The 16,338-nt window shown below is 47.3% G+C and overlaps 1 protein-coding gene across 2 annotated transcripts in view; it reads right to left on the reverse strand.

The window, feature by feature from the left end:
• adamtsl3 (ADAMTS-like 3) overlaps nucleotides 1–16,338 on the reverse strand; it is a 156,895-nt gene that overhangs the window by 125,286 nt on the left and 15,271 nt on the right. For both annotated transcript variants that reach the window (XM_052507791.1, XM_052507792.1), the window contains exon 4: nucleotides 246–372. In XM_052507791.1, the coding sequence (XP_052363751.1) occupies nucleotides 246–372 (127 nt within the window). The remainder of the gene's footprint in view (nucleotides 1–245; nucleotides 373–16,338) is intronic.

Consider the following 16,338-nt stretch of genomic DNA (forward strand, 5'->3'; position numbering starts at 1 on the left):
ATGAGAGCTAGGGAGACTAGAGTGTATTTTCACAGCGGTTGTAAACCTGGTTGAGGGAGAGAGATGAAGAGAGATTGTGTTTACCTAGGGCCATAGGCGGACAAGGGAGAGAGACGACAATGTATTTTCAACAGAGAGTGTGTTCACAACCTCTGTGTGTAAAGATATTGATACAGGGTAGAAGGTCAGCTTAGAGAGGGAAGAGTTGATTTTTTCAGGCATTGCCGAGCTTGTTGTGTACCTACGTTCTTCCGGTGAGACGTGAGGCAGCGCCTGGCCCCGGACCAGCCGACAAGTAGAACCGTCGCCGGCACACACACCGCAGTTGTCTTCCCTGGCACCGCTGCCCAGCTGTCTGTCACATCCCACCTCCTGCCAACACAAATATGGATAGAGAGGTGAGAAAGAGAGAGGGGGATTTGGTTTAGCATTTCTCTACACCCACAATAACATCTGCTAAACATGTGTTTTTATTTATTTTTATTTCACCTTTATTTAACCAGGTAGGCTAGTTGAGAACAAGTTCTCATTTGCAACTGCGACCTGGCCAAGATAAAGCATAGCAGTGTGAACAGACAACACAGAGTTACACATGGAGTAAACAATTTAGCAAGTCAATAACACAGTAGAAAAAAAATGGGCAGTCTATATACAATGTGTGCAAAAGGCATGAGGAGGTAGGCGAATAATACAATTTTGCAGATTAACACTGGTGATAAATGATCAGATGGGCATGTACAGGTAGAGATATTGGTGTGCAAAAGAGCAGAAAAGTAAATAAATAAAAACAGTATAAAAACAGTATGGGAATGAGGTAGGTGAAAAAGGGTGAGCTATTTACCAATAGACTATGTACAGCTGCAGCGATCGGTTAGCTGCTCGGATAGCTGATGTTTGAAGTTGGTGAGGGAGATAAAAGTCTCCAACTTCAGCGATTTTTGCAATTCGTTCCAGTCACAGGCAGCAGAGTACTGGAACGAAAGGCGGCCAAATGAGGTGTTGGCTTTAGGGATGATCAGTGAGATACACCTGCTGGAGCGCGTGCTACGGATGGGTGTTGCCATCGTGACCAGTGAACTGAGATAAGGCGGAGCTTTACCTAGCATGGACTTGTAGATGACCTGGAGCCAGTGGGTCTGGCGACGAATATGTAGTGAGGGCCAGCCGACTAGAGCATACAAGTCGCAGTGGTGGGTGGTATAAGGTGCTTTAGTGACAAAACGGATGGCACTGTGATAGACTGCATCCAGTTTGCTGAGTAGAGTGTTGGAAGCCATTTTGTAGATGACATCGCCGAAGTCGAGGATCGGTAGGATAGTCAGTTTTACTAGGGTAAGCTTGGCAGCGTGAGTGAAGGAGGCTTTGTTGCGGAATAGAAAGCCGACTCTGGATTTGATTTTTGATTGGAGATGTTTGATGTGAGTCTGGAAGGAGAGTTTGCAGTCTAGCCAGACACCTAGGTACTTATAGATGTCCACATATTCAAGGTTGGAACCATCCAGGGTGGTGATGCTAGTCGGGCATGCGGGTGCAGGCAGCGATCGGTTGAAAAGCATGCATTTGGTTTTACTCGCGTTTAGGAGCAGTTGGAGGCCACGGAAGGAGTGCTGTATGGCATTGAAGCTCGTTTGGAGGTTGGATAGCACAGTGTCCAATGACGGGCCGAAAGTATATAGAATGGTGTCGTCTGCGTAGAGGTGGATCAGGGAATCGCCCGCAGCAAGAGCAACATCATTGATATATACAGAGAAAAGAGTCGGCCCGAGAATTGAACCCTGTGGCACCCCCATAGAGACTGCCAGAGGACCGGACAGCATGCCCTCCGATTTGACACACTGAACTCTGTCTGCAAAGTAATTGGTGAACCAGGCAAGGCAGTCATCCGAAAAACCGAGGCTGTTGAGTCTGCCGATAAGAATTTGGTGATTGACAGAGTCGAAAGCCTTGGCGAGGTCGATGAAGACGGCTGCACAGTACTGTCTTTTATCGATGGCGGTTATGATATCATTTAGTACCTTGAGTGTGGCTGAGGTGCACCCGTGACCGGCTCGGAAACCAGATTGCACAGCGGAGAAGGTACGGTGGGATTCGAGATGGTCAGTGACCTGTTTGTTGACTTGGCTTTCAAAGACCTTAGATAGGCAGGGCAGGATGGATATAGGTCTATAGCAGTTTGGGTCCAGGGTGTCTCCCCCTTTGAAGAGGGGGATGACTGCGGCAGCTTTCAGTCCTTGGGGATCTCAGACGATATGAAAGAGAGGTTGAACAGGCTGGTAATAGGGGTTGCGACAATGGCGGCAGATAGTTTCAGAAATAGCGGGTCCAGATTATCAAGCCCAGCTGATTTGTACGGGTCCAGGTTTTGCAGCTCTTTCAGAACATCTGCTATCTGGATTTGGGTAAAGGAGAACCTGGAGAGGCTTGGGTGAGGAACTACGGGGGGCGGAGCTGTTGGCCGAGGTTGGAGTAGCCAGGCGGAAGGCATGGCCAGCCGTTGAGAAGTGCTTATTGAAGTTTTCGATAATCATGGATTTATCGGTGGAGACCGTGTTTCCTAGCCTCAGTGCAGTGGGCAGCTGGGAGGAGGTGCTCTTGTTCTCCATGGACTTCACAGTGTCCCAGAACTTTTGGAGTTGGAGTTACAGGATGCAAACTTCTGCCTGAAGAAGCTGGCCTTAGCTTTCCTGACTGACTGCGTGTATTGGTTCCTGACTTCCCTGAACAGTTGCATATCACGGGGGCTATTCGATGCTATTGCAGTCCGCCACAGGATGTTTTTGTGCTGGTCGAGGGCAGTCAGGTCTGGAGTGAACCAAGGGCTGTATCTGTTCTTGGTTCTGCATTTTTTGAACGGAGCATGCTTATCTAAAATGGTGAGGAAGTTACTTTTAAAGAATGACCAGGCATCCTCAACTGACGGGATGAGGTCAATGTCCTTCCAGGATACACGGGCCAGGTCGATTAGAAAGGCCTGCTCACAGAAGTGTTTTAGGGAGCGTTTGACAGTGATGAGGGGTGGTCGTTTGACTGCGGCTCCGTGGCGGATACAGGCGATGAGGCAGTGATCGCTGAGATCCTGGTTGAAGACAGCGGAGGTATATTTGGAGGGCCAGTTGGTCAGGATGACGTCTATGAGGGTGCCCTTGTTTACAGAGTTAGGGTTGTACCTGGTGGGTTCCTTGATGATTTGAGTGAGATTGAGGGCATCTAGCTTAGATTGTAGGACTGCCGGGGTGTTAAGCATATCCCAGTTTAGGTCACCTAACAGAACAAACTCTGAAGCTAGATGAGGGGCGATCAATTCACAAATGGTGTCCAGGCGCAGCTGGGAGCTGACGGGGTCGGTAGCAGGCGGCAACAGTGATAGACTTGTTTCTGGAGAGAGTAATTTTCAAAATTAGTAGTTCAAACTGTTTGGGTATGGACCTGGAAAGTATGACATTACTTTGCAGGCTATCTCTGCAGTAGACTGCGACTCCGCCCCCTTTGGCAGTTCTATCTTGACGGAAGATGTTATAGTTGGGTATGGAAATCTCTGAATTTTTGGTGGCCTTCCTGAGCCAGGATTCAGACACGGCAAGGACATCAGGGTTAGCAGAGTGTGCTAAAGCAGTGAGTAAAACAAACTTAGGGAGGAGGCTTCTGATGTTGACATGCATAAAACCAAGACTTTTTCGATCACAGAAGTCAACAAATGAGGGTACCTGGGGGCATGCAGGGCCTGGGTTTACCTCCACATCACCCGCGGAACAGAGAAGGAGTAGTATGAGGGTGCGGCTAAAGGCTATCAAAACTGGTCGCCTAGAGCGTTGGGGGCAGAGGATAAGAGGAGCAGGTTTCTGGGCATGGTAGAATATATTCAGGGCATAATGCGCAGACAGGGGTATGGTGGGGTGCGGGTACAGCGGAGGTAAGCCCAGGCACTGGGTGATGATGAGAGAGGTTGTATCTCTGGACATGCTGGTTGTAATGGGTGAGGTCACCGCATGTGTGGGGGGGTGGGACAAAGGAGGTAACAGGGGTATGCAGAGTGGATCTAGGGGCTCCATTGTGAACTAAAACAATGATAACTAACCTGAACAACAGTATACAAGGCATATTGACATTTGGGAGAGACATACAGCGAGGCATACAGTAATCACAGGTGTTGAATTGGGAAAGCTAGCTAAAAACAGTAGGCGAGGCTAATCAGCTAGCACAACAAACAGCAGGTAAAATGGCGTTGACTAGGCAACTGGACCGACAGATAAACAAACAAGCAGAATGGGGTACCGTGATTAATGGACAGTCCAGCGTGCGTCAGCTATGTAGCCAAGAAATCAGTGTCCAGGGGCAGCGGTGGATGGGCAGGGAAGCTGGGCTGGCGAGTGTTATCCAGGTTTTTTTTTTTTTTTTTTATTTTTTTTAAACTAACAATGACTAAATAGCTTGTAGCTAGTTAGCTGGTTAGCGTCTGGAGGTTCTTGAGTGTGTCATAAAAATAAATCAAAATTAAAAGTGATAGCGAATCCGTATCACAGTGGGTGAGGCAGGTTTCCGGAAGGTATAAACAAATAAAAATCAAAGAGAGAGAAAGTAAATGGGTTCAGAAGTGTTTGGGATGAGGTGAGTCAGATGGTTAGCAGGCCTGTGCTAACAAGCTAACAGTTCGTAGGCCCGGGCTAGACAAGCTAGCCGTTAGCAGGCCGAATAGCAAGTAGGGAGATAGCGAGGGCTAGAGAGCTAACCTTTGGGGGACGTCGCGATGGGGTGAGTCTGTTTATTCCTCTTCTTGCGGTGGCATTGACAGACCGGTCGTGGGCCCGGGTAATTGTAGCCCAGGATTATGCTACAGGAGCTCTGGTGAGCTGGAGACACAGCGTTTCAGAAAGCTCGCGGGCCTTGGCCAGCAGATGGGTCTTTGGCGATGTCGCAACGAAAAAGCCTGTTGAAACCACCTCGGACGATTATGTCGGCGGACCAGTCGTGATGGATCGGCGGCGCTCCGTGTCGGCAGTAAAGGGTCCAGGCCAATTGGCAAAAGAGGTATCGTTGGGCCTCTTCGGCTAGTCGGGAGATGGGCTTAGCTCAAGGCTAACTGTAGCTTGTTTTGGGCCAGAGACGTTGGCCAGGAGTAGCCACTCGGAATTGCAGCTAGCTAGTTGCGATGATCCGGTGTAAAGGTTCAGAGCTTGCGGTAGGAATCCGGAGATGTGGTAGAGAAAGAGCAGTCTGATATGCTCTGGGTTGATGTCGCTGGTGTTCTAGTTAGCTTAGAAGACCGCTAGCAATGGCTAACTGAGTACGAGCTAGTAGCTAGTTGCTGGCTAGCTTCTGATGGTGGCTCCGGATCTAATGTAAAGTATAGAAAAGGCGGATCCGTACCACATTGGGTGATGCGGGTTGCAGGAGAGTATATTCAGCTCTAGTTTGAGAGTGAGATTAAAATATGTACGAAATATATACAGAAAAATAAACGAAGAAAACTATATTTACACTAGACAGGACGGGACAAGACAAAACATACGTACGACTGCTACGCCATCTTGGAAAATCTTGTATGTGAACAATAACATTTGATTTGGATAGAGAGGGGATGAACGGAGGCGGAGGGACAGAGAGTGGAGGGTGGTTACAAGAGAGGTATAGGAAAAGTGAGAGTGAGATGGACACACTGTACCCCCCCACACACACACACACACACATGCTTCTCCTTTCAGGAATTCAGTTTATTTTCCCAGCTCAACGCTCCATCCATGCTCTCATCATTAATAAATAAACATTGGAAGGTAGAGGACTGGCCCCATTCTGTCACGTGTTAAACCCAGTTCTATTTCAGCCTGCTGTCTATTCTATCCCTCACAGCCTGCTACGCCATGTTCTCATCGCTACTGGAACTTTGACTTGCCTTTCAGATTCACCTCAGCATGTGACTAAGACCAAGTTTTCACCCCTCTATATAGACAAAACAGTAGTTCCAACCACAGCCCAGAATTAGACACCCAGTTGGAATTGGTTGTGACTCAGAACCAGGTAGACTACTGTACAGTGCCTACTGTGTGTTTGAAGGTTGTGTGATGGATTTCAGATAGCAGTGAAATGTGTACCAGCTGTGTGGACGGCCTATGGAAGGCCCAGCTCATATGACATTTACATTTACATTTAAGTCACTTAGCAGACGCTCTTATCCAGAGCGACTTACAAATTGGTGCATACACCTTATGACAACCAGTGGAACAGCCACTTGCATCTAAATCTTGTTGGGGGGAGAAGGGGGGTGAGAAGGATTACTTACCCTTACTTACCCTATCCTAGGTATTCCTTGAAGAGGTGGGGTTTCAGGTGTCTCCGGAAGGTGGTGATTGACTCCGCTGTCCTGGCGTCGTGAGGGAGTTTGTTCCACCATTGGGGGCCAGAGCAGCGAACAGTTTTGACTGGGCTGAGCGGGAACTGTACTTCCTCAGTGGTAGGGAGGCGAGCAGGCCAGAGGTGGATGAACGCAGTGCCCTTGTTTGGGTGTAGGGCCTGATCAGAGCCTGGAGGTACTGAGGTGCCGTTCCCCTCACAGCTCCGTAGGCGAGCACCATGGTCTTGTAGCGGATGCGAGCTTCAACTGGAAGCCAGTGGAGAGAGCGGAGGAGCGGGGTGACGTGAGAGAACTTGGGAAGGTTGAACACCAGACGGGCTGCGGCGTTCTGGATGAGTTGTAGGGGTTTAATGGCACAGGCAGGGAGCCCAGCCAACAGCGAGTTGCAGTAATCAAGACGGGAGATGACAAGTGCCTGGATTAGGACCTGCGCCGCTTCCTGTGTGAGGCAGGGTCGTACTCTGCGGATGTTGTAGAGCATGAACCTACAGGAACGGGACACCGCCTTGATGTTAGTTGAGAACGTCAGGGTGTTGTCCAGGATCACGCCAAGGTTCTTAGCGCTCTGGGAGGAGGACACAATGGAGTTGTCAACCGTGATGGCGAGATCATGGAACGGGCAGTCCTTCCCCGGGAGGAAGAGGAGCTCCGTCTTGCTGAGGTTCAGCTTGAGGTGGTGATCCGTCATCCACACTGATATGTCTGCCAGACATGCAGAGATGCGATTCGCCACCTGGTCATCAGAAGGGGGAAAGGAGAAGATTAATTGTGTGTCGTCTGCATAGCAATGATAGGAGAGACCATGTGAGGTTATGACAGAGCCAAGTGACTTGGTGTATAGCGAGAATAAGAGAGGGCCTAGAACAGAGCCCTGGGGGACACCAGTGGTGAGAGCGCGTGGTGAGGAGACAGATTCTCGCCACGCCACCTGGTAGGAGCGACCTGTCAGGTAGGACGCAATCCAAGCGTGGGCCGCGCCGGAGATGCCCAACTCGGAGAGGGTGGAGAGGAGGATCTGATGGTTCACAGTATCGAAGGCAGCCGATAGGTCTAGAAGGATGAGAGCAGAGGAGAGAGAGTTAGCTTTAGCAGTGCGGAGCGCCTCCGTGATACAGAGAAGAGCAGTCTCAGTTGAATGACTAGTCTTGAAACCTGACTGATTTGGATCAAGAAGGTCATTCTGAGAGAGATAGCGGTAGAGCTGGCCAAGGACGGCACGCTCAAGAGTTTTGGAGAGAAAAGAGAGAAGGGATACTGGTCTGTAGTTGTTGACATCGGAGGGATCGAGTGTAGGTTTTTTCAGAAGGGGTGCAACTCTCGCTCTCTTGAAGACGGGAGGGACGTAGCCAGCGGTCAGGGATGAGTTGATGAGCGAGGTGAGGTAAGGGAGAAGGTCTCCGGAAATGGTCTGGAGAAGAGAGGAGGGGATAGGGTCAAGCGGGCAGGTTGTTGGGCGGCCGGCCGTCACAAGACGCGAGATTTCATCTGGAGAGAGAGGGGAGAAAGAGGTCAGAGCATAGGGTAGGGCAGTGTGAGCAGAACCAGCGGTGTCGTTTGACTTAGCAAACGAGGATCGGATGTCATCGACCTTCTTTTCAAAATGGTTGACGAAGTCATCTGCAGAGAGGGAGGAGGGAGGGGGGATTCAGGAGGGAGGAGAAGGTGGCAAAGAGCTTCCTAGGGTTAGAGGCAGATGCTTGGAATTTAGAATGGTAGAAAGTGGCTTTAGCAGCAGAGACAGAGGAGGAAAATGTAGAGAGGAGGGAGTGAAAGGATGCCAGGTCCGCAGGGAGGCGAGTTTTCCTCCATTTCCGCTCGGCTGCCCGGAGCCCTGTTCTGTGAGCTCGCAATGAGTCGTCGAGCCACGGAGCGGGAGGGGAGGACCGAGCCGGCCTGGAGGATAGGGGACATAGGGAGTCAAAGGATGCAGTAAGGGAGGAGAGGAGGGTTGAGGAGGCAGAATCAGGAGATAGGTTGGAGAAAGTTTGAGCAGAGGGAAGAGAAGATAGGATGGAAGAGGAGAGAGTAGCGGGGGGAGAGAGAGCGAAGATTGGGACGGCGCGATACCATCCGAGTAGGGGCAGTGTGGGAAGTGTTGGATGAGAGCGAGAGGGAAAAGGATACAAGGTAGTGGTCGGAGACTTGGAGGGGAGTTGCAATGAGGTTAGTGGAAGAACAGCATCTAGTAAAGATGAGGTCAAGCGTATTGCCTGCCTTGTGAGTAGGGGGAGGGTGAGAGAGTGAGGTCAAAAGAGGAGAGGAGTGGAAAGAAGGAGGCAGAGAGGAATGAGTCAAAGGTAGACGTGGGGAGGTTAAAGTCGCCCAGAACTGTGAGAGGTGAGCCGTCCTCAGGAAAGGAGCTTATCAAGGCATCAAGCTCATTGATGAACTCTCCGAGGGAACCTGGAGGGCGATAAATGATAAGGATGTTAAGCTTGAAAGGGCTGGTAACTGTGACAGCATGGAATTCAAAGGAGGCAATAGACAGATGGGTAAGGGGAGAAAGAGAGAAAGACCACTTGGGAGAGATGAGGATCCCGGTGCCACCACCCCGCTGACCAGAAGCTCTCGGGTGTGCGAGAACACGTGGGCGGACGAGGAGAGAGCAGTAGGAGTAGCAGTGTTATCTGTGGTGATCCATGTTTCCGTCAGTGCCAAGAAGTCAAGGGACTGGAGGGAGGCATAGGCTGAGATGAACTCTGCCTTGTTGGCCACAGATTGGCAGTTCCAGAGGCTACCAGAGACCTGGAACTCCACGTGGGTCGTACGCGCTGGGACCACCAGGTTAGGGTGGTCGCGGCCACGCGGTGTGGAGCGTTTGTATGGTCTGTGCAGAGAGGAGAGAACAGGGATAGACAGACACATAGTTGACAGGCTACAGAAAAGGCTACGCTAATGCAAGGAAATTGGAATGACAAGCGGACTACACGTCTCGAATGTTCAGAAAGTTAAGCTTACGTAGCAAGAATCTTATTGACTAAAATGATTAAAATGATACAGTACTGCTGAAGTAGGCTAGCTGGCAGTAGCTGCGTTGTTGACACTACACTAATCAAGTCGTTCCGTTGAGTGTAATAATTCTACAGTGCTGCTATTCGGGGCTAGCTGGCTAGCTAGCAGTGTTGTTTACGTTACGTTGAGTTAAAAGAACGACAATAGCTGGCTAGCTAACCTAGGAAATCGGTCTAGACTACACAATTATCTTTGAAACAAAGACGGCTATGCAGCTAGCCACGATCAAACAAATCAAACCGCTGCACTGCAATGAAACGTCTGCTAAATGACTTAAATGTAAATGTAAATGTAAACCACCTGATGTTTCTTTGCATGACAGAGAGAGACAGAGAGACATAGAGAGAGAGAGAAAGAGAGCCAGAAAGAGAAACAGAGAGACAGAGAGAGAGAGAGAGAGAGAGAGAGACAGAAAGAGAGAAACAAAGACAGAGAGAGAAAGAAAGAGAAAGAAAGAGAGAGAAAGTCTTTACTGTTTTGAAACTTCTGTATGTGTAATGTTTACTGTTCATTTTTGTTGTTTTTCACCTTATATATTCACTTTGTATGTTGTCTACCTCACTTGCTTTGGCAATGTTAACATATGTTTCCCATGCCAATAAAGCCCTTGAATTGAATTGAATTGAATTGAATTGAATTGAATTGAAAGAGAGAGAGAGACAGACAGAGACAGAGACAGAGACAGAGAAAGAAAGAGAGAGAGAGAGAGAGAGAGAGAGAGAGAGAGAGAGAGAGAGAGAGAGAGAGAGAGAGAGAGAGACAGAGAGAGAGAGAGAGAGAGAGAGAGAAAGAAAGAAAGAAAGAAAGAAAGAAAGAAAGAAAGAAAGAAAGAAAGAAAGAAAGAAAGAAAGAAAGAAAGAAAGAAAAACAGAGAAAGAGAAACAGAGAGAGAGAGACAGAGACAGAGACAGACAGGGAGAGAGAGACAGAGCGAGAGAGAGCGAAAGAGAGAGAAAGAGAGAGAGAGACAGAGAGAGAGAAAGAGAGAGAAAGAGAAACAAAGACAGAGAGAGAAAGAGAGAGAGACAGAGTAATGTAAATGTAAAGAGAGTATGTAAATAAAGAGAGGACTGTCACCACTGTGGGCTATATTATTGACATCTATAAATTAATTGATTCCATCGTTAGATTGATATATGCATTACCCACCTCTGGAATATCAAGTTAAACATTTCACAGCATGAAGGAAAACACTCAATCCATCATCTTCCGATTATACAATCTGTGTTTCTATTCCATTAGGTCTGCGAGAGCTCAATATCAACCTGTCTCTTTCTATTGCATTTCAACCTTTATGGAACGTTGCTACAGCCAAAGTGGTGTACATTTACTGAGAGAGTGTTTAAATGCAGAGGTTGCTGTCTGAACATCAGTGCATAAAAATAGTTTAACGACCTAGGTCCACAAACCTAGGATTGGGGTTGTTGTGCAGAATGAACATCACTGGCATTATACTTTCTATGAGGAAAGAAATGTTCCGGTTGTAGTTATTGTTTTTGTCCTGTTTTTTCTTTGTTTCTGTTCTGTTCTGAACAATCTATTCATATTTTTCAGGAACAAATAATCAATTTAGCCCGTTCTTCAAAGATCCTCAAAGTTTCCAAAATAAGCAGTATGTGGCCAAGCCATACATCTGTTTTAAAGAAGTGATATGCAAAGCAAAAATAATAATAATAACCCCTTTTTATCTGAAATGGCAATCGCTAGTATAAATGATCCTAATAGAATCATATTATGTGTAAGCTGTGATGCCAAGGCAGCGAACCCGCTGCTGTCTGCTGAAGGGTAGGTAGTCATCTGTCAGCTGAAGGGTAGGTATTCATCTGTCTACTGAAGGGTAGGTATTCATCTGTCAGCTGAAGAGAAGGTATTCATCTGTCTGCTGAAGGGTAGGTATTCATCTGTCTGCTGAAGGGTAGGTATTCATCTGTCTGCTGAAGGGTAGGTATTCATCTGTCTGCTGAAGGGTAGGTATTCATCTGTCAGCTGAAGGGTAGGTATTCATCTGTCTGCTGAAGGGTAGGTATTCATCTGTCTGCTGAAGGGTAGGTATTCATCTGTCTGCTGAAGGGTAGGTATTCATCTGTCTGCTGAAGGGTAGGTATTCCTCTCTCTGCTGAAGGGTAGGTATTCATCTGTCTGCTGAAGGGTAGGTATTCATCTGTCTACTGAAGGGTAGGTATTCATCTGTCTGCTGAAGGGTAGGTATTCATCTGTCTGCTGAAGGGTAGGTATTAATCTGTCTGCTGAAGGGTAGGTATTCATCTGTCCGCTGAAGGGTAGGTATTCATCTGTCTACTGAAGGGTAGGTATTAATCTGTCTGCTGAAAGGTAGGTATTCATCTGTCTCTGAAGGGTAGGTATTAATCTGTCTGCTGAAGGGTAGGTATTCATCTGTCTGCTGAAGGGTAGGTATTCATCTGTCTGCTGAAGGGTAGGTATTCATCTGTCTGCTGAAGGGTAGATATTTATCTGTCTGCTGAAGGGTAGGTATTCATCTGTCTGCTGAAGGGTATGTATTCCTCTGTCTGCTGAAGGGTAGGTATTCATCTGTCTGCTAAAGGGTAGGTATTCCTCTGTCTGCTGAAGGGTAGGTATTCATCTGTCTGCTGAAGGGTCGGTATTCCTCTGTCTGCTGAAGGGTAGGTATTCATCTGTCCGCTGAAGGGTAGGTATTCATCTGTCTACTGAAGGGTAGGTATTCATCTGTCTGCTGAAGGGTAGGTATTCATCTGTCTGCTGAAGGGTAGGTATTCATCTGTCTGCTGAAGGGTCGGTATTCTCTCTCTGCTGAAGGGTAGGTATTCATCTGTCCGCTGAAGGGTAGGTATTCATCTGTCTACTGAAGGGTAGGTATTCATCTGTCTGCTGAAGGGTAGGTATTCATCTGTCTGCTGAAGGGTAGGTATTAATCTGTCTGCTGAAGGGTAGGTATTCATCTGTCTGCTGAAGGGTAGGTATTCATCTGTCTACTGAAGGGTAGGTATTAATCTGTCTGCTGAAAGGTAGGTATTCATCTGTCTGCTGAAGGGTAGGTATTAATCTGTCTGCTGAAGGGTAGGTATTCATCTGTCTGCTGAAGGGTAGGTATTCATCTGTCTGCTGAAGGGTAGGTATTCATCTGTCTGCTGAAGGGCTGAAGGGTAGGTATTCATCTGTCTGAAGGGTATGCTGAAGGGTAGGTATTCATCTGTCTGCTGAAGGGTAGGTATTCATCTGTCTGCTGAAGGGTAGGTATTCATCTGTCTGCTGAAGGGTAGGTATTAATCTGTCTGCTGAAGGGTAGGTATTCATCTGTCAGCTGAAGGTCTGCTGAAGGGTAGGTATTCATCTGTCTGCTGAAGGGTAGGTATTCATCTGTCTGCTGAAAGGTATTCATCTGTCTGCTGAAGGGTAGATATTCATAGGTATTCATCTGTCAGCTGAAGGGTAGGTATTCATCTGTCTGCTGAAGGGTAGGTATTCATCTGTCTGCTGAAGGGTAGGTATTCATCTGTCTGCTGAAGGGTAGGTATTCATCTGTATTCATCTGCTGAAGGGTAGGTATTCATCTGTCTGCTGAAGGGTAGGTATTCATCTGTCTGCTGAAGGGTAGGTATTCATCTGTCTGCTGAAGGGTAGGTATTCATCTGTCTGCTGAAGGGTAGGTATTCATCTGTCTGCTGAAGGGTAGGTATTCATCTGTCTGCTGAAGGGTAGGTATTCATCTGTCTGCTAAAGGGTAGGTATTCATCTGTCTGCTGAAGGGTAGGTATTCATCTGTCTGCTGAAGGGTAGGTATTCATCTGTCTGCTGAAGGGTAGGTATTCATCTGTCTGCTGAAGGGTAGGTATTCATCTGTCTCTGAAGGGTAGGTATTCATCTGTCTGCTGAAGGGTAGGTATTCATCTGTCTGCTGAAGGGTAGGTATTCATCTGTCTGCTGAAGGGTAGGTATCTGTTGCATCTGTCTGCTGAAGGGTAGGTATTCATCTGTCTGCTGAAGGGTAGGTATTCATCTGTCTGCTGAAGGATAGGTATTCATCTGTCTGCTGAAGGGTAGGTATTCATCTGTCTGCTGAAGGGTAGGTATTCATCTGTCTGCTGAAGGGTAGGTATTCATCTGTCAGCTGAAGGGTAGGTATTCATCTGTCTGCTGAAGGGTAGGTATTCATCTGTCTGCTAAAGGTATTCATTGTCTCAAAGGGTAGTATTCCTCTGTCTGCTGAAGGGTAGGTATTCATCTGTCTGCTGAAGGGTAGGTATTCATCTGTCTGCTGAAGGGTAGGTATTCATCTGTCTGCTGAAGGGTAGGTATTCATCTGTCTGCTGAAGGGTAGGTATTCATCTGTGCTGAAGGGTAGGTATTCATCTGTCTGCTGAAGGGTAGGTATTCATCTGTCTGCTGAAGGGTAGGTATTCATCTGTCTGCTGAAGGGTAGGTATTCATCTGTCTGCTGAAGGGTAGGTATTCATCTGTCTGCTGAAGGGTAGGTATTCATCTGTCTGCTGAAGGGTAGGTATTCCTCTGTCTGCTGAAAAGGTATTCATCTCTGTCTGCTGAAGGGTAGGTATCTGTCTGCTGAAGGGTAGGTATTCATCTGTCTAAATCTGTCTGCTGAAGGGTAGGTATTCATCTGTCTGCTGAAGGGTAGGTATTCATCTGTCTGCTGAAGGGTAGGTTAATCTGTCTGCTGAAGGGTAGGTATTCCTCTGTCTGCTGAAGGGTAGGTATTCCTCTGTCTGCTGAAGGGTAGGTATTCATCTGTCTGCTGAAGGGTAGGTATTCATCTGTCTGCTGAAGGGTAGGTATTCATCTGTCTGCTGAAGGGTAGGTATTCATCTGTCTGCTGAAGGGTAGGTATTCATCTGTCTGCTGAAGGGTAGGTATTCATCTGTCTGCTGAAGGGTAGGTATTCATCTGTCTGCTGAAGGGTAGGTATTCATCTGTCTGCTGAAGGGTAGGTATTCATCTGTCTGCTGAAGGGTAGGTATTCATCTGTCTGCTGAAGGGTAGGTATTCATCTGTCTGCTGAAGGGTAGGTATTCATCTGTCTGCTGAAGGGTAGGTATTCATCTGTCTGCTGAAGGGTAGGTATTCATCTGTCTGCTGAAGGGTAGGTTCATCTGTCTGCTCATCTGTCTGCTGAAGGGTAGGTATTCATCTGTCTGCTGAAGGGTAGGTATTCATCTGTCTGCTGAAGGTAGGTATTCATCTGTCTGCTGAAGGGTAGGTATTCATCTGTCTGCTGAAGGGTAGGTATTCATCTGTCTGCTGAAGGGTAGGTATTCATCTGTCTGCTGAAGGGTAGGTATTCATCTGTCTGCTGAAGGGTAGGTATTCATCTGTCTGCTGAAGGGTAGGTATTCATCTGTCTGCTGAAGGGTAGGTATTCATCTGTCTGCTGAAGGGTAGGTATTCATCTGTCTGCTGAAGGGTAGGTATTCATCTGTCAGCGTTGTTAACCCAGGAGGTTTCATTGTGTTTATGCTTCATCCTTTATTTGAATGTATGTAATGTTGTTTCCTACTGAAGCGGCTTTATATTCATTTTCAACTGGCAAAAATAAACTCAGTCAATAAATCAATGAATTAACAATGTATCATCTCCATGACAAATGCTCCCAAGTCCCAAGAAGCGCTAAAATAATCCAATAAAGTGAATGTGTTCGTTAACTATTACTAACTAACATCTGCTTCCAGCTTACCCTCTCAAACACGTATATCACCTGAACGCAGCTCACTTTCCAGTCCACATTCTCAAACACATAGATCCCCTGAACGCAGCTCACTTTCCAGTCCACATTCTCAAACACATAGATCCCCTGAACGCAGCTCACTTTCCAGTCCACATTCTCAAACACATAGATCCCCTGAACGTAGCTACTTTCCAGTCCACATTCTCAAACACATAGATTCATTGAACGCAGCTCACTTTCCAGTCCACATTCTCAAACACATAGATCCCCTGAACGCAGCTCACTTTCCAGTCCACATTCTCAAACACATAGATCCCCTGAACGCAGCTCACTTTCCAGTCCACATTCTCAAACACATAGATCCCCTGAACGCAGCTCACTTTCCAGTCCACATTCTCAAACACATAGATCCCCTGAACGCAGCTCACTTTCCAGCCCACATTCTCAAACACATAGATCCCCTGAACGCAGCTCACTTTCCAGTCCACATTCTCAAACACATAGATCCCCTGAACGCAGCTCACTTTCCAGTCCACATTCTCAAACACATAGATCCCCTGAACGCAGCTCACTTTCCAGCCCACATTCTCAAACACATAGATCCCCTGAACGCAGCTCACTTTCCAGCCCACTTTCACTAACTCAAAGAGTTCTCTCGTTCTGATGATACAGTAATAGCATAAAGTACATGTTTAAGGGTGATACTGGCTATGTAATGTACAGTGATCAGTACAGGAATGTACCATCTACATAAGACATAATGCCAATATTCACAGCTCAACGTCAGAGTCATCGGTTCCTCGTGGACCACAGCCACGACATATTGGTGCTATTCCAGCACCAACACACCTGCTTCAACTAGTCAGCTAATCGTCAAACCTTTAAGTAGTGAAATCTGGTGGAACTGTTGGAGGTCTGGAGGAACGGCTTGGGAGACATTGGTTTAGAGCAGGTGTGTCAAGCTCATTTAGCCCCGAGGTCCAGAGGGCCACATTGAAAATGGGTTATGTTTCCTCGCCCTCTGGTTTAGAGAATGAGGCGTGGGGTTTGGGGAACCAAACTCACGTTTTACATCGTATCTGACACTGATGTCTGTATATGTAATGTTGTATTTAGACGGCATATTTGTCTTGAAATGGTGAAGAACAGAGTTTGTGCTCCAGACTCTGTGGGAATAGCAGCCAGCATAACAAACCCAATATGACTTACCTGGCCAGCAGTCCCAGTAAACACAAACACTCCTTATACCCATTATATACACACCACTTAGAGGGCAGAATCCATGAAGTACCGTGCAGAGCTA

This window comes from Oncorhynchus keta, unplaced genomic scaffold (assembly GCF_023373465.1).
Source record: "Oncorhynchus keta strain PuntledgeMale-10-30-2019 unplaced genomic scaffold, Oket_V2 Un_contig_3157_pilon_pilon, whole genome shotgun sequence".
Taxonomy (NCBI): domain Eukaryota; kingdom Metazoa; phylum Chordata; class Actinopteri; order Salmoniformes; family Salmonidae; genus Oncorhynchus; species Oncorhynchus keta.